General features: G+C 38.6%; 1 protein-coding gene across 2 annotated transcripts in view; it reads left to right on the top strand.

The window, feature by feature from the left end:
- The window catches only part of fstl5 (follistatin-like 5), a 1,175,110-nt gene that overhangs the window by 114,451 nt on the left and 1,038,795 nt on the right, over nt 1–21,864 (top strand). For both annotated transcript variants that reach the window (XM_028802632.2, XM_028802633.2), the window contains exon 2: nt 13,125–13,263. In XM_028802632.2, the coding sequence (XP_028658465.2) occupies nt 13,135–13,263 (129 nt within the window). In that variant the 5' untranslated portion in view covers nt 13,125–13,134. The remainder of the gene's footprint in view (nt 1–13,124; nt 13,264–21,864) is intronic.

Below are 21,864 nucleotides of genomic sequence, written 5' to 3' on the forward strand. Positions count from 1 at the left end.
TTATGGTTGGGTAATGCTAAATGTGTGAAGGTCATCTCCTAAAGGAAAATGAGAGAGCGTAGTAGGAAGGATAGAGTTGAACTAAATAGGTTGTTTCATTTTAGTAACTCCATCTATTGTATATGTGTAAAGGATACTTTTGGACTAAATAGCCTGTTTTAGTTTTGTAACTCCCTCTATTGTATATTTGTGAAGGAAACATTTCTTGTTTTTCTTATTTTCTACAACACTTACTGTATATAGCAAAAATGAAATTGCATCATTAGAAGCATTTAAGTTAGTGAAGGCTAAGTGTGTAGTTGATTTTATAAGAGAAAACAGAGATTGTGTTTAGATATATGTGACATTCTAAGCACTTTGTTGTAAATAAACTTTGACAAGATTCCTATACTCTTCTTCCCATATAAACACATCAATTAAAATGCATTGGCTTTTATTCAAGCTACTCAGAAACAGAGAAAATTGAAATCTGACATATTACAGTTTGTTCTTTATTGATGGCACGTACTTATTGATCCACGCTTCAGGTAAGAGACAGTAATAATAAATGGTTTATTTATTTGATTCACACTATCATGCCCCAAAAGCACAAATCCCTATACATTAATAACAGCAAGTAATTGGCTTTCGGTGATATTAATTTTTACATTTTAATTCCGATAAAGAAGATCTAATACAAAAATTGAAAGCGTGAAACTTATTAAGAGCAGAAGACAATCAAGCTGCGGCTTTGCCAACAAGAATTAAATGGTGCTAAGCATAAAAAAAAACAATAGTAATAATAATAAAACAAAGTAACTAAATGTTGTGAGCAAGAGCATATTTGGAGGCTTAAGCTTTATAATAAAAAAAAATCCTTATGTTTGTTAAATAATAAAAAAAAAAATGATCTGACAGGTTAACACTGAGGCATGCTGTTGATATAAAACATTGGCTAACTGACCTGTGATTGACCAGCCATGATTACAGCCGAGTGCTGCCTGATTGATGTCTCAAACTTTTCCAGGAGTATACCAATAATGAGCATTAATGATTAATGGTACATATTGTACTAGCACTGAAGCATAAAAAGCCCAGCATTAAGGAGCAGGCATTAAACAAAACTAATTGTTCTCCTATTAGGACCCAATCGATGGTGGCTCAGGTACTTAGCTCTTTGCTCTCTCTACTCGGTGCTGTTGTGCGTTTATTGAGTTTTCACACATCAAGTGTATTTACTTTGGTTGGGTTATTTAGCCTTTATATTGTTGATCTTTTAGTGCAAAACAGTAATATACAACAAAATGTATATTTGATGGGTGATGTTGCAATTTATTCTGAATGTTATACTGCAGACTAGCTTTCTTTGCTTTTTGCTTAATAAAGTAGACATGTGTTTTCCATTTAGGCCATATTTACATTTACATTTATCCACTTAGCAGATGTTTTTATCCAAAGTGACTTGCAAAACAGGTCAGTATTACGAAATAACCATCAGTCCGGGGGAATGTCTCGGCACAAGTGTTAAAGGATAAGGTTACAAAACTGGCCACCACCAGTGAAGAGCTCAAAACAAAATGCAAGTTAGTTAATCTTTACTTAGTTACAAAAAACCTAAGAAAGTCACTAACAATCAGACAGGTACTCACCAAACAAGAAAGTTTTTCAAACACATCTTACACACATTGATGGTGGTCAGCTTGTTCCACCAGCTCAGAACTACACATGAAAAGAGTCTGGAGATGTGGCATCACCAGATACTGTTTATCAACAGACCTGAGTGGGTGAAAAGGAGTATAGGACCTCACAAGTATCCCCAATATACATAGCTGGTGACCCATGAACGTCTCTGTAAGCAAGCATCAAGGATTTCAACTTAATGTGTGTTGCTACAGGAAGTCAATGTAGTGATCTAAAGAGAGGAGTGATGTGTTCCCGCTTGAAAACTGCATTTTGAATCATCTGCTGTGGCATGGTAATACAGTATATGCAGGTAGTCCTGACAGTAGAGAGTTTTAGTATTCCTGAATAGACCAAAGCCTGGTTCAGAAGCTGTGCAGCATAATCCATCAGATATTGTCTGAATGTGTGCATGTTGTATAGAGTGAATCCGCAAGACCTAGAGACAGTTGCAACATGGTCATCATGCTGGTCATCAATCGCCACCCCAAGGATCATTTGGCTGGCGTTAGCGATAGTGAGCCAAGCTAAACAGAGATGAGGTACTGAATAGATAGATGAGCTCAGATAACAAGGAGGTCCATCTGGGCCAGGCTGTGCTGGAGATCTTCATTTAGGTTGCAATTTCAATAAGACAAGAAGAGATTCTAGCTGATACTGTGTGGTCCGCTGGAGGCAACAACATGTACTGCTACATTGTCTTTGCATAGCACTGATATGAGATACCATGGTACTGGATAATGCACTGGATGAGGCTTAATGAGGTGGTGTGAAGAAAGAAGTGGAGAGGACACCAGCACTGATCCTTGGGGGTTCCCCATTCTTGCCTGATGCACTCTCCTTGCTATGACACATGGTAGCGTCTGCCCAAAAGGTACCACCTGAGGGCAGTCCTTGTGATGCTGAGGTCAGAATGGGAGGCAATGAGGTGGGTTGACTGTGTCAAAGGTGGAGGAGAGTTCTATATACAGTACATTCTCCTTTAATATGCATTTGTTAATAAAAGCTGTAACATTCTGTTAACTTTTTTTCAGCTGAAGCTCTCATGGTAGAAAAATATAAAATGCATGGTATTGTTTTATTATATTACTAGCTGTCCTCTGTGGATCTACCCACATAGTAGTGAAACAGGACAAACTTTAAAAATCAATAAAAAAAATAAAAAGAAATGTAGTTCTGGCCAAGTGGAATGCAGGTACGCTCCAACGTCAAATGTTGGCACTGTTTCTGATTGTGTTCAGCTCTGATAATAATAATAATAATAATAATAATTCATTACATTTATATAGCACTCTGATGGGAGAGTATCACCCGTGTGGGGAGCCGTGATATCTGTGGCAATCAGCGGCTACACTCTAAAACACATGAAGCTCTGATCTCTCTCTCAAAAACATCAAACATGACTCCTTAACAATCTGTAGATGATAGTGTCTGTTGAACAAACGGGTGTTGTTTGCTAAGTGGAGGCAAAGTACGCTCCAACACATGGCGAGAGGTAGACCTACTCGAAAGGAGGCCCCGTCCCCCTCCCCTCGGCCTGCAGCCTCTCTCTTGAATTCGCGCAAATAAATCGGTACCAAAGGGGAATTATGATAAAGAATATAGAATATAGAACAGATATAGATGTCGATATAGATAGGATGTATAAGGGAGCAATAAATGAGTAAGAACGTAACACTGTCTAGAGCTGGTTAATGTCTTCCATTCAGTGCAGATGGGATAGGCTTCCTCCATCTGCAAACTCTGAATTGAATAAAATGAATTTGACAATGATGAATTATGTTACATTACAATAATTGAATAAGAACTGTCCTCTTCTCCTTCTACTATTAGCAAATGAAAATTAGCAACTGTTAATAGCAGAAGATAGCTATTTATAATTGCAAAAAGACCACAGGCTGCTGACGCCAAGTTTTTCTTTGCCCACCTCTGCCCTATTTCTTCCTGCAGTGATGTGTTGGAGGCAAATAAGAGAACAAACCAGAATAAGAAGGAAGACAAACTATACTTAAATACCCAATTAAAATGATAAATCAGTAAATTGGTAGATAATTCCATATTTTGCTGCCTATGCTCAATTGACTTTATATCACAAAATTCCTGACGCATCGAGTTTTAAGATTCATTTACAGTCTCAGCTAATAACCATTTTTTCTGGGGTTTACGTTGGCTCTGGGTGAACTATTAAAGAAATATACATCACAGGAGCAGATTCACCTTTTCTGGGCGCTTCATGCTACATTCCAGACAGATACAGATCATGATTATCATTTTTTTTTTCTTCAGAAAAGTCATTTCCTATTTTTCCTTTCCTATAACTGAGCAACACAAGTTAAAACACAAATGTTGGCTTTTATAGTGGTAAATGTTCTTGTTAGGAATTCATTAAACAACTTTTGATTTGTTTTCTTTCATTTTTGGAGTAATACTACAGGTCATTTTAGCTTTAAATATTTTTTATTTTTATTATTTATTTATTTTTATGTTGTCATACCACATGCTTGCTAGGCACATGCGTCATGTTTTATGTGGCCCATCACAATCTGATGGCCAATTGCCTGGAACAAGCATTTAACATTAATTATTCATTTATGAAATTGTCACTAAGAACTTAAAACTTAAGTAGAGATTGAAATTTCACATCAGTACTCTACCTAATAATGATTCTTTTCATATGTTACTTACCTCATGTAGTTTTTTGTGATGGGCAAGAAACATTTTTAACATTTTTAACAGACATAACATAGTTTCCACAGACCGGGAGCCAATGGTGACAAACGCTGGACAACAGTATACAATATAAAAACATCCAAAAACTCACGTCACTTGTGTGACATAATCCACATGTCAAGTCATTCTGTCATATACTCTGTCACAAAAGCCACAAAGAGCCATAACAAGGTTTGGGGCAGCCACCCCCCTGGTTTCCTGGCTGCAAATTGTTGTTTCAATGATAAGGTGGAGGCTTTTAAAGGGGAAAACAGGAAGTGAGATCAAAGGGGTCGGGCTCATGAAGGTCTTCAGCCATAGGTTCGAGCCCGGTTGTGACATCACAGGGGCCGGAGCCGGCAAGGTCTCCTTCCATTGGCTCAGTCCCGGAAGTGACGCCAAGAGGGCCAAGTGGAATCTCTCGTGAATGTTCTACAGGAAAGGGAGAAAAAGACTCAGTGCACTCTGCCACATCCCAGTATGCCTCGAAACTGCCCTTACTCAAGCCCTTTAGCTGCCTCCCATGCGCACATGTGTGACAACTCACAATGTGCAGAACACACGTATTTTTGCTGAAATATTGTTAAATAAATGTCTCTGGAAAATGAAAGTAGTCTATAAACAGGAAGCCCCTTCACGCGGGACCACACTTTTGAATTGAAGAAAGGACTCTTGACCAGCAAATGATTGGGAGACACAGCCCTCAGAGATCGCTACCAAACCAAACTGCTAATTAAAAACAGTGTTAACCAAGCCAGAAGTACTTCTAAAATGAATACTCCACCCAAAAGTGATACTGTATATATTTTATACTTTACTTACCCCATGTGGTTTGTAGCGATGATCGAGAAAAAGTTTTTGTGAAGAGAATATAATATTTCTGATAAAATCTGTGTCCATTGCTAGCAATGCTGGATAACAGCAAACAATATAAAAATGTCCATGAACAAAAATCTCACATTACTTGTGTCATGTAATCCACGTGTCAACACATGCATTTTTTTGCTGAAATACTGTTAAATATATTTCTCTGGAAAATGAAAATAATCTACAGACAGGAAGCCCCTTCACACAGGATCACACTTCTGAATTGGCGAAAGGACTCTTGTGCCTGTGAACCCAAAGGAGGACACCAAAGTTCATAAAGAAGGACCAAGCCACGATAAAGGAGAACAAGTCGCGTTCTGTCCACGAAAAAAGTGAAAACTTTAAAAACAACTAATTTGACAGGTCACAAAAGGTACCCTTGTTTGCAATGGACATGTAAGAATCACACACCAAACACTTTGCTTCATTTTCGGTGTGTCCTTCACCAAAGCATGGATACTTTGTTTTCATATGGTCCGAGAATTAGAATTTACTTTTGTTAGTGTTAATGCTAGACGACATACACAATGCCGAAAAGGAAGACATGCCCTCCTTTTGCAGGTGTCTGGTAACCCTACTCTTGACCAACAAATGATGGGGAGACACAGGCCTTAAGTTCAAATGCCTAACCCTGTGTGGAGCTTCATGTTTGTGGACAACTTTCATTTTTCCAGAGTTATTTATTAAGCGATATTTTAGCAAAAAAATACACACTGCAAAAAATGAAATCTTAACAAGCCAGACAATCTTGAAAATAGATAATAGATCTTGTTTTTCTTATTTTAAGAATAACTGACTTGAGTAGATTTGTATGTGTAAGATATATAATCTCACTTTTAGAAAATTTAACAAGTTAAACTTTCTCACTATATTGGCAGATAATTTTGCTTGATTCTAATACCTTTTTTCTTGTTTTTCTTGTTTTTTGACTGTCATGGCCATATCTATGTTGTTTACAGTAGCTGGTCATGTAACATGCAACATGACATCCCACATCCTCAAATGCTTTACAATAATTCAAATGTTTTTTTTATTTAGGGACACCTAGAGGGGTTTTTGGGGTTATCTGTTTATGATCTTTTCTCGTAACTTTTTTTTTCTCATTGTGTTTTAATAAAATGTGATCATAAAAAGTTTTCTTTTGCATTTTTTACAAAATGCGTTATGGTTAGGGAAATCCCTTTTGGTAGCACTCTGTATTTGAATTTCTTTGTGCATTTTTTGATCTAAAAAATCAAACTGTTTCTTCACTAAGATGTAATCAGTCTGTTTGTGATATTCACCATTACAGCTTCTGATAGCTTATAAGAACTTGAACAAAGTGACACAATACAGACTCAGATGCCTTCCGTGATTTAGCCTCGTTTAAAAACAGTACTTCCCTAACATTCTGCTTCTCCCTTTTCCCAATTAGGCTCACTGCCTTTTTTCTCTACAGTGCAGCCCATTGTGCCATTCACCTCTAAACTAAATCTTTCTGGATCACCAGTGTTTATTTTCTTTCTGGCAGGATCATGTTATTTGTCAAATGGGTGGCACATGACCCAGGTCAGGCATAATCCTGAACGCCCTGTGGTGTTGAGTTGGCAGCTTCATTTGCTGCTGCACCTCAAAACAGAAACCAAGTTAGGTCTTTTCTTTTTTCTTTCTGTTTTATGCTGGCACCTTAGTGTTCTGACTAAAGAAATTAGCCTGTATGAGGCTCCTGGTTTAATTGCTAAGGTGTCCCTGTATGTGACCCATAGCATGTCACTTCACCTACCAGGGTACTGGTCATAGAAATAATGGTATTACACCTTTAATTTGTCATTCAGGCAGGTAGAGTGAAATAATAGGTGACGCATGTGACTTTAGTTTTCATCACTGACCCAAAGTTGTAGCTGAGCAAATCAGTTAACCTGCCAGGGATCTAAGTGTCGGGTATACAGCAGCCAGAGGGGGGTGCTCTTGAGTCATTTGTGAAAAACAAATTAGAAAAAAAAAAGAACACAAAATGCACTAAAAATTGTGTTTTTATTATAACACACAGAAAAGTGTTAAAAGAATAAGAATACAAAAAATCAAAAAATTACATTCTCAGTTATTTTTGTTTTTTTCTGAGTTGTTTTTCTGGTGTATCACAGGTGCTGCTCAGTTGTTGCCTTAAGACTAAAGTTACTGAGATGGTCACTCTAAAACATTTAAACCTTGACCTTAATATTATGAGTCCCACTTAAGGCCATGACACCTTAGATAACTTTTCCAAGGATTTTCAATCATCACCTTTATTTACACAATCTTAGAGAGTGAGTGGCAGTTGGCGGCACTCTTCCATGAGTTTCCATCGTTTAGTCTGACCTCCCCAGTGACTCACACCAACTAGCTATAGACTCGCCTTGACAAAATCAAACTGTCAAATGGCGTACAAAGTCGTTTGCTCTGTGTGCCTGAGAGCTGACAACCAATGAATGCTCATCCGGAACTACAAATGCATAAGAAATAATGATGAGGAATAAGCAGTGTAGGTGTTTTGGACCACACAAACTTAAGAAAATCTCATCTGTCTGATATGTCATGTTTTACATACCACGACAGAATGGAAAAAGAAATTATGACTTAACTTGACGTGCTTTTTAACACTTTATACAGCACTGGCTCTGTCAAACAGTATAGATAGATAGATAGATAGATAGATAGATAGATAGATAGATAGATAGATAGATAGATAGATAGATAGATAGATAGATAGATAGATAGATAGATACTTTATTAATCCCGATGGGAAATTCACACTCTTGGCTGTCAGAAAAAGGGGTGAGTACGACTGTACTGGAAAGTTGATACACAGTCACATGAATTGATATGGCCAGTGATTTTCAGTCATTTAAACTGACATCGTCCGTTTACAAAATCAACAATACAATACAACTAGAAGTCATGTAATGTGACATCGGCTAAAATCTAATTTAAGACCTCAAGGGTTGGGAGACTGCTGTGGCAGCGCTGGGCGCAAGACAGGAATTGACCCTGGACAGGGTGCTAGTTCATCATAGAACACACATCCACAGGTTTAATGTACAATTACCAAGTAACGTACATATGTGTATAATGGAATAATGGAGAGGAAATAGAAAATGTCACAAGGAAAATCTATACAGGTATGGCAATGTGGGTACAAGATTGAAACACAGAAACCTGAATCATTTAGGCAGTGACACTTACAACTGCATCTATCTATCTATCTATCTATCTATCTATCTATCTATCTATCTATCTATCTATCTATCTATCTATCTATCTATCTATCTATCTATCTATCTATCTATCTATCTATCTATCTATCTATCTATCTATCTATCTATCTATCTGTCTATCTATCTATCTATCTATCATATAATGCCTTTCACATCTATCTATCTATCTATCTATCTATCTATCTATCTATCTATCTATCTATCTATCTATCTATCTATCTATCTATCTATCTATCTATCTATCTATCTATCTATCTATCTATCTATCTATCTATCTATCTATCTATCTATCTATCTATCTATCTATCATATAGTGCCTTTCATATCTATCTATCTATCTATCTATCTATCTATCTATCTATCTATCTATCTATCTATCTATCTATCTATCTATCTATCTATCTATCTATCTATCTATCTATCTATCTATCTACACAGATACATATAAATACACATCTGAGTTATAAATGAGTTCCATTTCTTCAGACATTCACAACTTGATTTTGTATGCTATTTGAAACTTGAATTAAATGGTCCTTTACTGAAAATATTAATAGAAATGCATATGGCTTTATTACTTATTTTACAGAAAAATGTTTCAAACGTATTAATGAAATTACAGTGAAGCAATATTAATGTACTTTAAATCACAAATAATTTTAAATAAAATGAACCACTTAAACATCCTAGAGTTTGTGATAGTGATACAGTACTTTATAGAGTAGGAAAAAGCATAATTCTAGCACAAAAAGCCAGCATTAACTTTATCCCTCAGCAGGGATGTGTTATCTTTGCAGAGGAGTTGCTCAGAGTGACACCTTCCTTCTCCCAGTGTCACAATCTGGTTTATAAAATTATTTGTTTCCAACTTATCCCTGACTTCAAGAAAATATTTGAGTATGTTATTTCAGGGTTTCGGAAGCCAGTGAACCTAGTGGTTGTTTTCTTCTTTTTCCTGTTTTTAACTTTGTTGTGCTGTTTCATTTTCCTCATGTTGGAGACATGGTTATCAAGAGATGGTTCATGGAGGTCGTGTGTCATGACGTCATTAGTACATCGTTTTTAAAAGCCACGCCATGCATTCTTTACTTTGCATTATTTTGTATTGTTAGTTTTTTATTTTGCTGGTTTTGACATTTTTGTTTCTGATTACAGTGTATGGCTCATATTTCTTGACTCTAGTTACATGGACCTTTTTTGGCTTATTATTATTTACTGCTTTGTTTTCTGGCCACTGTCTACATGTACCGAGCTTCATTGTTTAATTGTTGACTTCATGGTTATGAGCCCTGCATGCATTCTGCCTTCTCCATGTCATCTTCTGATTCGGCTTTACCTCTAAACTGCTGTTCCCTTGCACAAGAAGCACACCCATTAGCAACCCTCCCTGATACAGCATAGCAGGGAAGTGTATTTAGGATACTGGGAATTACAAGCAGTGAGTTCTATCACTTATTTAAACAGCAAGCTGCTTATCTGTGAAGTTGTGCATGCTGCCAGTGACATTTGGTGACGTGCCATCTTTGTTAAGGGATCAGTTACCTTCTCCTTTCATCACCTCTATGTCCTGAGACAACATGGCTGGGACGTGCACTTTGAGAAAGAAATTAGGAGCATGCACTGATAGCACGTTGCCGCATCCACCACATGACAAACCACCTGGATTAATACCTGAGTGCAGTGGGTGACACCTCAGCACCACACTGGAACAGTGTAAGGTTATTTACCGTGGCTGGAGCCAATCCTACCACCAAATCCCAAGTTTTCCCTGTATGTTGGAGTTCCTGCTTGCAGGGCTGATTGCAGATTAACGTCATACCCAGGATGAAACAATTGCAGTTTAAAGGCCTTGCTCAAGGGTCCACTGGAGTAGAGTCACTTCTGGCATTTATGGGATTTGGACCAGCAACCTTCCAATTGCCAGCACAGATCCCTAGCCTCAGAGCCACCACTCCACCCTACGTGTTACAAACAGCAGTTTCTGCCACTCGCCGATAGATGCACACAAAAGCAGAAAATGATTGAAAATGGTGACTAGGGCCATAGTGTGCAGTATTATTCCTAACTGTTAATGATTGCTCAAAAAGAGACCCCTTTCCAGGTAGGTTGGGCGTGCAGTGGGTGTCAAAAAGAAGGGTGTCAATACAATACAATATACAGAACAGAACAAATCTTCAATACAGTATAAAAATAAAAATTTTAGAAGTACGGAGCAGAATTTAACAGTAGATGATATCTCATAATATGATTTGGATTTGTTTAGAGTCCTGGAGACCTCATCCATGAAGCGGCCTCCCCCATTTGGCCATTCCACAGCTGAGACAGCGCTGGGCCAGCCAAGCCAATGAAAGGACCCCTCTACCCCACGATTCCTGCGATCCTCCATCAGGGATGACTTTACCTTAGGCAGGCAAAACAACTTGGCAGGTGGGCCGTGGCACCAAGTGCCACATTTGAGTACCGAGAAGAGAAACAGAATAGGTGAGGGTTAGTAACAAACTATAACTATCATATTACTCATGTTTTAGTGCTAATGACTAACAACAGAGATGTAGTATGTACAGTTAATCAGCAGGTCTAGTCAGGATATGCTAAACTGAAGTAGTGAGTCTTCAGCCGGGATTTGAAAGCTGAGACCGAAGGGGCATCTCTTATAGTAGCAGACAGACCATTCCACAGTTTAGGGGCCCTGTAACTAAAAGCTTGACCTCCCATTGTTATTTTATTAATCCTTGTAATCATAAGCAGACTGGCATCTTGAGATCTTAATGTGTGCTCTGGTTTGTAAATCATGATAAGTTCAGACAAGTAAGCTGGACCTCGGCCATTTAATGCTTTATATGTTAAAAGGAGGATTTTGAAATCTGCCCTAAACTTAACCGGGAGCCAGTGTAAGGATTTAAGAACTGGAGTTATGTGTTAGTATTTTTTTGCTCTTGTAATAATTCTTGCAGCAGCATTTTGGATTAACTGGAGGCTGTATAGAGAACGGTTTGAACATCCAGTGAACACAGCATTGAAGTAGTCAATCCTACTAGAAATAAATGCATGAATTAATTTCTCAGAATCCTGTTTATTTAGAAAGCGCCTTAATTTCTCAACATTTTTAAGATGGAAGAAACATGATCTGGACAACTTTTTAATGTATGCTTTAAATGACATGCTAGAGTCAAAGATAACTCCTAGACTGCGGACTGATTCAGTAAAATTAATGGGGATTCCAACTGAGTTAAATGATGACAAAATATTGTTGTGATCAGCATCATCCCCCCCAACAATTAACATCTCTGTTTTATCGGTGTTTAAAGACAAGTAGTTCTCATCCATCCACTCTTTTAATTCACTAACACAACTAATTAAAGACAACATTGGAGAAACTTCATTTGATCTAAATGAAAGGTATAACTGGGTGACATCTGCATACGAGTGAAAATTAACATTATGTTTCCTAATGAGAGATCCCAGTGGAAGCATGTAAAGTGAAAACAGTAAAGGTCCCAGTACTGAGCCCTGTGGGACACCATATTGAACTTCTGTGTATAATGATGGAGTACTGTCAGCACATTTCTGTACATATTGGAATCGATTTGATAAATAAGAACTAAACCAAGCGAGCACGGGGCCTGTAAGCCCAACATCATTTTCTAGCCTGTGCAGTAAAATAGAATGGTCGATGGTGTCAAATGCTGTGCTTAAGTCTAACAACATAATTACAGTGGAGTTTCCTTCATCAGAGGATATGAGAATGTCATTTACAACCTGCGTTAGTGCTGTTTCTGTACTATGAACTAGTTTGCTTTGTTCAAAAGTAAAAAAGACTAACATTGCTAGATGAAAATTAAATTCAGCTGAAAAGAAAAACGTGGGAGTTTTATGAGTTTGTTTGTATTTGTGGAAGTGCTGTAACCTGAGGCTTGCCTGTGAGTATGTTTATATATACTTCATAGTACTTATGAAAACAATTGCACTACAGATATGTCTTGTAAAGCACTTACTGTATGAGAAAATAAAAAGTTTTTTGTTTGTTTGTTTGCTGCTTGGCATTGTCATTGGCAGCAGAGCATGTGATGTACCCTTCCCTGAGCTTCTCTGCTGTGTTTTTAACAATGAGAGACCATGTGTGAATCAGGTATAATGAAGACTCCTTATTTCCCTTAATTTAGGACTGACCCAGGTTTGGAGTTCAGCATACACTTCATGGGCTACCAACATGTACTTTACCTTACTGCCATTGCATATTGGTAGAAGGCCTTTCTTCTCTTCAAGCATATTGTAAGCTTTAAGTAAGGCTTGTGCCTTTTTCCATTAAACACAACAATGTAAATGCTGTTATTATCTGTTTCATAAAGCTTTAGGAAATTGGAATTCAAGCACACTGTGAATAAAAATTTACAGCAAACACACGTAATATTATAGGTGTTATGCTGGAAATATTTGTAATGCTTTTAATTTATTTGTTTATTTTAGAACTAAGATTTAAGCAGTAGGTATTGACAACAATAGGTTAAACATCAGTCAGATTGGCAGTGGTGGGTGTCTGCTTTAATTACTCTGGGCTTGATGCATTAGGGCATTTGAATTCTGGTATTGAATACAGAGGTGAGAAATGCTATAATAAGATCAGTCACTGACTATTAACTATTTTAACTTTGACAGGAAAAGACCAATGAAGACACTTAAACAGTGGTCAGCACTTTTATTATTGGGATTTGCCTTACTGGGAATACAAGCAAGACCAAGCAAGGATGAATATGCTCCGAAACCCTATCAGCCTCTAGTGAGACTGAGACACAAGGTATTGATTTCTTTCTGGTTGCATTACTCACTTAAGACAAAAAGGCAGAAGTCTGATGATGGCAGAGCTAAATGCAGTACAGACTAACTTAACCCATAAATTATTCAGTTTCTGGTTAAATAATGGATTTAATGGTTTTACCACAGCCAATTATGTGTCCTTGTGGTATAGATTAATTAAGTTCATTCTTAATTAGATAAATGTTGCCTTCATGACACTTGGATTCCTTGTACTGTCCTTAAACTGTCTATGGTTTGGTATTAAATATCATTTTAAACAATGTACTGTAAACTCATTTTGGCATGATTCCTTATTTTCTAAATTAATGCATTATTTACCTGAAATGTTATGCTTTTCATTTGATCATGTTCAATTCAAATTTTTCCACTTCAATTCCAAATAATTTGTTTTAAAGCAAACACTTTATTGAATCTTGTAAAATAAAAGTATAAGCAAATATGAAAGACTCGTCAGGCCATCTAGTTTCTCCAATAGCTACAGTGGATTTGGAAACTATTCAGACTTTATGCACACTTTATTCTGTTGGAAATTTATTTTTACATGGATAGATTTTACGGGGCAGCACGGTGGCGCAGTGGGTAGCGCTGCTGCCTCACAGTAAGGAGAACTGGGTTCACTTCCCGGGTCCTCCCTGCATGGAGTTTGCATGTTCTCCCCGTGTCTGCGTGGGTTTCCTCCCACAGTCTAGAGACATGCAGGTTAGGTGCATTGGCGATTCTAAATTATCCCCAGTGTGTGTGTGTGTGTGTGTGGGTGTGTGTGCGCACCCTGTGGTGGGCTGGCACCCTGCTCGGGGTTTGTTTCCTGCCTTGCGCCCTGTGTTGTCTGGGATTTGCTCCATTTGACCCTGTAGTTAGGGTATAGCGGGTTGGATAATAGATAGATTTTCCATTTTTGCCCATCAATCAACACGCAATATCCTATTATGACAAAGTGAAAGCATGTATTCAGAAAAGTTAGCAAATTTATTACCAATCAACTGAAATCTATCATTCATAGAAATATTCAGACCCTTAATTCAGTAGTTTTTAGAAGTAACTTTAGCAGTAATTTCAGCTTCGAGTCTTCTTGAGAAAGTTTCTACAAGCTTTGGACACACTTTGTCGATCTCTTCTGTGACTAAGGGGCTTCCACCTTAGGCCACAGGTTCAACACGCCCTTGACCCTCTGCAGTTTGCATATCAGGAGAAGGTGGGAGCAGAGGATGCCATCATCTACATGCTACACCAATCACTCTCCCACTTGGACAGAGGCAGTGGTGCTGTAAGAATTATGTTTCTAGACTTCTCTAGCGCCTTCAACACAATCCAACCTCTGCTCCTTAGGGACAAGCTGACAGAGATGGGATTAGATTCATACCTAGTGGCATAGATCGTGGACTATCTTAAAGACAGACCTCAGTATGTGCGTCTTGGGAACTGCACGTCTGACATTGTGGTCAGCAACACAGGAGCGCCACAGGGGACTGTACTTTCTCCGGTCCTGTTCAGCCTATATACATCGGACTTCCAATACAACTCGGAGTCCTGCCATGTGCAAAAGTTGGCTGATGACACTGCTATCGTGGGCTGCATCAGGAATGGGCTGGAGGAGGAGTATAGGGACCTAATCAATGACTTTGTTAAATGGTGCGACTCAAACCACCTACACCTGAAAACCAGCAAAACCAAAGAGCTGGTGGTGGATTGTAGGAGGCCCAGACCCCTCATAGACCCAGTGATCATCAAAGGTGACTGTGTGCAGATGGTGCAGACCTATAAATATCTGGGAGTGCAGCTGGATGATAAATTAGACTGGACTGCCAATACTGATGCGCTGTGCAAGAAAGGACAGAGCCGGTTATACTACCTTAGAAGGCTGGCGTCCTTCAACATCTGCAATAAGATGCTGCAGATGTTCTATCAGATGGTTGTGGCGAGCGCTCTCTTCTACGCAGTGGTGTGCTGGGGAGGCAGCATTAAGAGGAAAGACGCCTCACGTCTGGACAAACTGGTGAGGAAGGCAAGCTCTATTGTTGGCATGGAGCTGGACAGTTTAACATCTGTGGCAGAGCGAAGGGCGCTCAGCAGGCTCCTATCAATTATGGAGAATCCACTGCATCCACTTAATAGTATCATCTCCAGACAGAAGAGCAGCTTCAGCGACAGACTGCTGTCACTGTCCTGCTCCACTGACAGATTGAGGAGATCGTTCCTCCCCCAAACTATGCGACTCTTTAATTCCATCCTGGGGGGTAAACGTTAACATTTAACATTATACATAGTTATTGTCTGTTTTTTCACCTGCATTATTATCATTATTTAATTTAATATTATTTATTGTATCAGTATGCTGCTGCTGAAGAATGTGAATTTCCCATTGGGATTAATAAAGTATCTATCTATCTATCTATCTATCTATCTATCTATCTATCTATCTATCTATCTATCTATCTATCTATCTATCTATCTATCTATCTATCTATCTATCTATCTATCTATCTATCTATCTATCTATCTATGTGAGGACAGGTTAGTGTCAGAATTGCAAGGTAACCCCTTTGATGTAGGCAATAACAATATGAAGTAAATGAACTCACTATTGAACTTTTGAGACAAATCCATAAAGAGCAATCTCTCTACCTCTGGTAATGGTGCTGTTGAAGGAGTTGAAATAGTTTACTCATTTCTGAATACAAATAGTTATTTATGGACCCTCTGTGATGGGAAAGAGTATGCCACATGGTGATTCAAAATCATCATACAATACCACTGTATAACTAAGACATTAAATAATAGTCATTTTAAAGTTTGGTAAAATTTTTAGCATAACACATAAGGACTCTGTTATGGAGAATGTGAGGGTAATGAATTAAAAGTAATGAGTGTTACGTAGGCAGATTACTTTTTAAAAGCATGAGTAATGTAATGCAATGCGTATTTTCTTGAAGTAAAAATACCTGCTATACTTAAACAATGTGTTGCTGTGTAACTACAGAGCACTATTCCCACTGCTCCACAAATAAAATTATTGCGTTATTTTACAGAAGTGTTGCCTTTTTTCACAAAGATATTGCCTGCTTCTGTCCGAAGAATATCGAGGAAGAGGCTAAGCATGTGCGTAGTGTGCAATTAAGTAAAAAGATCTGAACAAAAGTTATGAGTATTTATATAATGCTGCATGTGCTGCGGGGTAAATGTAATCCACACAGTTTAGCATCACAGAGAGCCAGTGACCATTGGAGCAGCACTGTGTGGAAGGCAAGAAGCCAATAAACTTTAGTAGTCAGGAGATGCAATGGAAGTGCCCTGTAAGTGCTGTATCTGTGCCCTCGCCTTCGTTGCTCAAGGGGCTGTTTTCATAGCCTCTGAAGACAGGTTTCAGCCACCTAAGGACTGTGTCCCTCTCAGGTTCGGACCCCGGGGCTCTACAGTATGTATAAAACACAAAGAAATCATCAAATTTGGCTGTGTTTCTGCTCAGTTTCATAAAGGTTGATGAGTTTGGGATTTAATAACAAATGCTGGACAGGGAAATATGCAGTTGTTTCATACAAAAGAAGAAAAAGTAACATAAAAGTAATGCACTGTTTGTAACACATTACATTTTATAATAACTAGTATGTAAAATGTTTAGTTACTCACCTCTTTTAAGTCACTGGGTAACTGATATTATATACTATTTGAAAATGGAAAAAGTCAAATTCTCACTTAGAGGATCTGTTCAAAACCTTTTAAAAACGTGGCAGGATTTAATCAAAAACATTTTAGAATAAGCATTTATATTAGGGAGAAAGACAAATTTCCCTCCTTACTACTCTCAAAGTTTTACTCTGGCTGTTGGCCTTCCTCTCTTTCTCATTGTCGAATTGAATTTACCATATTTTTTTGCACCATAAGACGCACCTGACCATTAGACACACCTAGGTTTAGAGGAGGAAAGCAAGAAAAAAAAATATTCTGAACCAAATGGTGCACTAATATGTTTAATAAAATATAGCAGAATAATATTTCAACCATGTAAATTCAACAGCGGTATTAAGAAACATCATCACTGTCATTAACAAATAAGGAGAGACTTTAAGGTTCAAGCACTCTTCTAGTTTTATGGAAACCCCAAGAAGTCCTCATCGCTAGTGTCAGAATTTATTAAGCTCAGTTGCTCACAATCACTTTGCAGGAGCACGTACCTATCATCACGCGGCATAACCTGTCCAAAGCCACCAGGGGACAAAGCACGTTTGGACCAATGCTCCCTGAAGTTATATCGCCAGTCTAGTCCCATCTATATTTGTAATGCCACAAAGCCCTCCATCTCGTGTTTTGTTGTGGGTTTCCAGTTTGAAAAACGAGAATGCGGTACAAGCAAAGCCCTTGATTCAAAAAATTGCTCTGCATACCTGTTTGTCTCGTCTGACAGTAGCTGAAAGGCAGCTTCAGGAAAGAACAGCCTGAAGTAGTCCAGCGGCTGGTAATCTGTCGAGTCCAACAGCAAGCCATACTGTCTTGTGAAGTCCGGTAGCCAGTTTGGCTCCCACGGATCAATGTCTAGGTATTCCTCCCACATGAACTTTGCCATAGGTGCATCGGCTGCACGAATGGTGTCCCGATCAGCTGATGCCAGTTCCTCACTCTCTTGTTCGATCTCCTGATCACTCTCAACAAAATCAGATTCTGAAAAATCAGAGTCCAACTTAGTGATATTGCGCAAAACATCGTCTGCTGAGTATTTTGTTTTCTGCACTTGCATCGCTCCCTCATGAGATGTCGATGCCATCTTGCCTTTGCTTATATTTGTTTACATTTCGCAACTCAAGCACACGCAAGGACTAGATGCCGAGTCAATGAGTCTAACATTCCACCAAGCACTGTGAGTTTTGTCTCCCTCTACCCCTGGATGTCGACTTTTGTCAGGTAATACACATCATGGTCTGTGACGCAATATTCGCTCCATAAGATGCACAGACATTTCCAACCTTCTTCTGGGGAAAAAAAAGTGCGTCTTATGGTGCGAAAAATACGGTAGTTTTGTCAAGTTTGACTTGCTTGTATGGCATGTGACTTGCTTTTAATAAATTGTATAAAATGGAAAAAAAGTAATGAGTAATGAAGCCTTAGTTACTTTTAAAAGTAACGTTCCCCAACACCTGTTATGGGTACTCATTACATTATCATATATACTTTATTCAAAGGAGCCTTACAAGATCAATATTCACTCAGAGGTGGAGGGGAGAGATAGAACTGACATACTTGGGGATTATGCCACCAAATCCTCACTGTCTGGAAATTAAAGACTCTAATAGCCTCATATATATACATTGTGATTCTTTATATTCAAAATCGACCACATACATATCAGATATGATATAGGAGCTACTGTTTGACTTCATATTTTCAGAAGTCACTCCTTAGACAGCATATCACGAGTGATATTTTTTCAAAATGTATTTATTATATTGTACCTTAGATTTGCCTATAACATGTTTTCAAATATACAATATTCAAATTAATATCAGAATTTGCTAATGATGTGCTCAGCTTTCATTCTTGCCTCATACCAATTGTCATTGACACAGGCATCAACAACCTGAACTGGGTAAGTGCGTTAAAAAACACAAGGGTATTGAGATGGGGGAAACTGAAAACAAGCCTCAATTCTTTTTTGGTCTGACGTTTTCTTTTAAATACGGTAACATATGTGACAGATAAGGTGCTCTCGCTCCCTTGAACCCTCGGCCACCATGCCAGACACCAGATAAAAGTCCAAAATGACTTTATTAATAATAATAAATGTGCACAAAGCACCACCACTCCAATATACTCAATAACAATAACCAATAATTCAAACAAACAATCCTCCACTCCCAGACGCTTAGCCACCCTGCCTCCCAACTCAGCTCATCGTCTGGGATTTCCCATAGTCCTTTTATATTCCGTGTCCCGGAAGTGTTTCCAATCCCTCAGTCCATGTGATCTCCTATCACTTCCGGGTCAGAAAAAAATCCTCTTCTTCATCCCGGAAGTACGTCTTTCCTCTTGTCCATGTGACTCGGACGTACTTCCGGGGCGTAGGGCAAATAGTCAATGCTCCTCCCTGCAGCGCCTTCTAGCGGCCCCTGTAGTATGCAGCAGGGCTGTAAAGGAAAACTCCAATGTCCATAATTCCCTACTGGCATTCGGGGCACCTCCATGCTGCAGGGAGGGCTCCACCTGGCGGCCTGGGGATATTGGCCGGGACGAACACCTGGCCATATATCACACATACTTTACCTTAAAATAAGAAAAACATTCTGCCTTTAAGATGTCACACTACTGAAGAATGTCTGTGACACTGTACACTTAGATATATTTGGGTGTTTATTTCTCTGTTCTTTTATATCAGCAGATTAATGCTAAGGCCAGCCTTTTACTACTTGTGTATCCAAATGTGCCAGATGCTGTTACCAGAAGATCAAGATGGCATTTGTCAGGAAGTTGCCAATATTTAGCTTGAAATGCTTGTTTCAGCTATATCATCACTTCTTAGCAGGTGCTTGGATAAGTCAGCAATAAAATCGTGTAAGCCTGTAATGCTGTGACTGCAAATAATATTTTTGTTAGAGTCCACACTTGCTTTAGCTACATACTCTGTGGTCAGTCTTTTCCAGAATCAACAGACATATGGGAGAAAATAACATCTGAGACTTGTTATGCAGCACTACTATAAGGCAATTATTCTTAATTGATAGTATTTAACATATACAGATCATATTTCGGTATTTCTAATTAGGTAATATGTTATTTTTCCAGCCTGGTTAAATAAATATATAAACAGTACATATAATTTTCACTCTCCTTGTTCTGATGATGTTTATGCTGGGGTGACCATACAGCGACCATTTTAGAACATCTTTCACCCTCCAACAAATATCACAATTCAACCCTCCCTCCTGTTTCTTTCTAAGTGGTATCCGTCCTCCGTTCTTTGGCAAAACGCCACTTGTATTCAACCGTTCAAGAAAATGCCATCCTCCCTCCTGCCACCAGCCTCTGCCAAATTCTCTCTTCTCCCTCCTATCTCAGATGCAACAACGACAACAGGCAAGCTGGACACTTCAGAAGGTGGCTTGGTAGCTGTTAATCATTTTTACAATGACATCAGTTAACCCCCTCAGTTTTAACACTGACCAATTATTATTAAGGAGATATGCCTCTGTCAGTCTTTACCTTAATCTACAGTTGTGTCTATCATGCATAAGCTTTCTTTGAAACTCCTGCACGTTGGAGCTTCATTATGCCTTAATGGATAGAACTTCTTTGACCCCAGGAAGAAACTTGGCTTTTTACAGAAGCACTTTAAATTAATAAATACTTACATAGATCGTTAAATATATATAAATACATACACATCCTTATATATAATTTGAAAGTATCCGTATGTATGGTGTTCGCGTCAGTACCTCGACTCAATACAAGTTAGAAGCATGAGTAATGACAGCTGGGTATTAATAACGGTCATTGTTTAAATTTTAGCCGATCTCAGATCTAAAATGAGTGACGATCGCAATGCAGCCGCAACAGCAGCGGCCGCAGAAAGGATGCGTAGGAAACGAAGTCACATGACTGATGAGGAACGTAAAATTGCTAATGTGACCAGACGTACACAACGTGCACAACAAACGGATAAGCAGAGTGCGGCTACAAATGCTACTAACGCTGAAAGAAATCGTGCAAATCGGACACAAAGGATTTTAGGCACAAATCAGTGCGATGATAACAAAATCATTTCAGGGACTTAAAAAAACAAATAATTCTTTGCAGAGAAAGTATTGATTTCACAAACGTAGAATTTGTAGCCCAATTCGATCAGGCTCCCAGTCGCTTGTATATATATATATATATATATATTGTGGTTGGTCAGCCTGTTGACAATAAGCGAACCAGCCACTGTGGTGCAATGTCTAAGGATTTCCCTTGTGCAGTGACATCCAAGATTAAATCCCTGCAAGGGGAAGTAAAAGTGCATACCCCTGATGAGCCCCAATTAGGGTGAACAATGTATCTCATACTCTTTGTATTATTTGGGAGGTTCTATATATCATGTCTATGATCTGCTTCTTGCAACTGAGAGGGTGTGACGGATGTCTGACATCTAGCCAACCCACCACAAGTGTTACCTGGTAGGTAACCACCCAGATATCAGATGTTGATCAGACCAATGCCTGTAATACTCAGATCTACACTCAGTCAAGTAAGTGAAGCAGACGCCATGCAGAAGCCTCAGATGTTGATGTCCAAGGTTTGATCCTATCAAGGGGAAGCAAAAGTGCATACACCTGATGAGCCCCAATTAGGGTGACACATGTGTGTTGTACTCTTTGTATTATTTGGCAGGTACTATGTATCATCTATATATACATATATGTATTGTAATGAAACAAAAGAAACAAAGAACAACGTTTGGGGGATCCACCCTGTATATTATGAGGAGCAACACAACAAGCAGAGTAATCATAAAAGACTGAGTCAAAAACTATGACTGGGGAGGAGAGTGGAATGCTCGGAACTTATAGGTGCAGGACAGGAAGAGGTGGGTTCTTAGCCGGAAGTGAGGTCTGCAGGA

Source organism: Erpetoichthys calabaricus, chromosome 5, assembly GCF_900747795.2.
Source record: "Erpetoichthys calabaricus chromosome 5, fErpCal1.3, whole genome shotgun sequence".
In the NCBI taxonomy this organism is placed as follows: domain Eukaryota; kingdom Metazoa; phylum Chordata; class Cladistia; order Polypteriformes; family Polypteridae; genus Erpetoichthys; species Erpetoichthys calabaricus.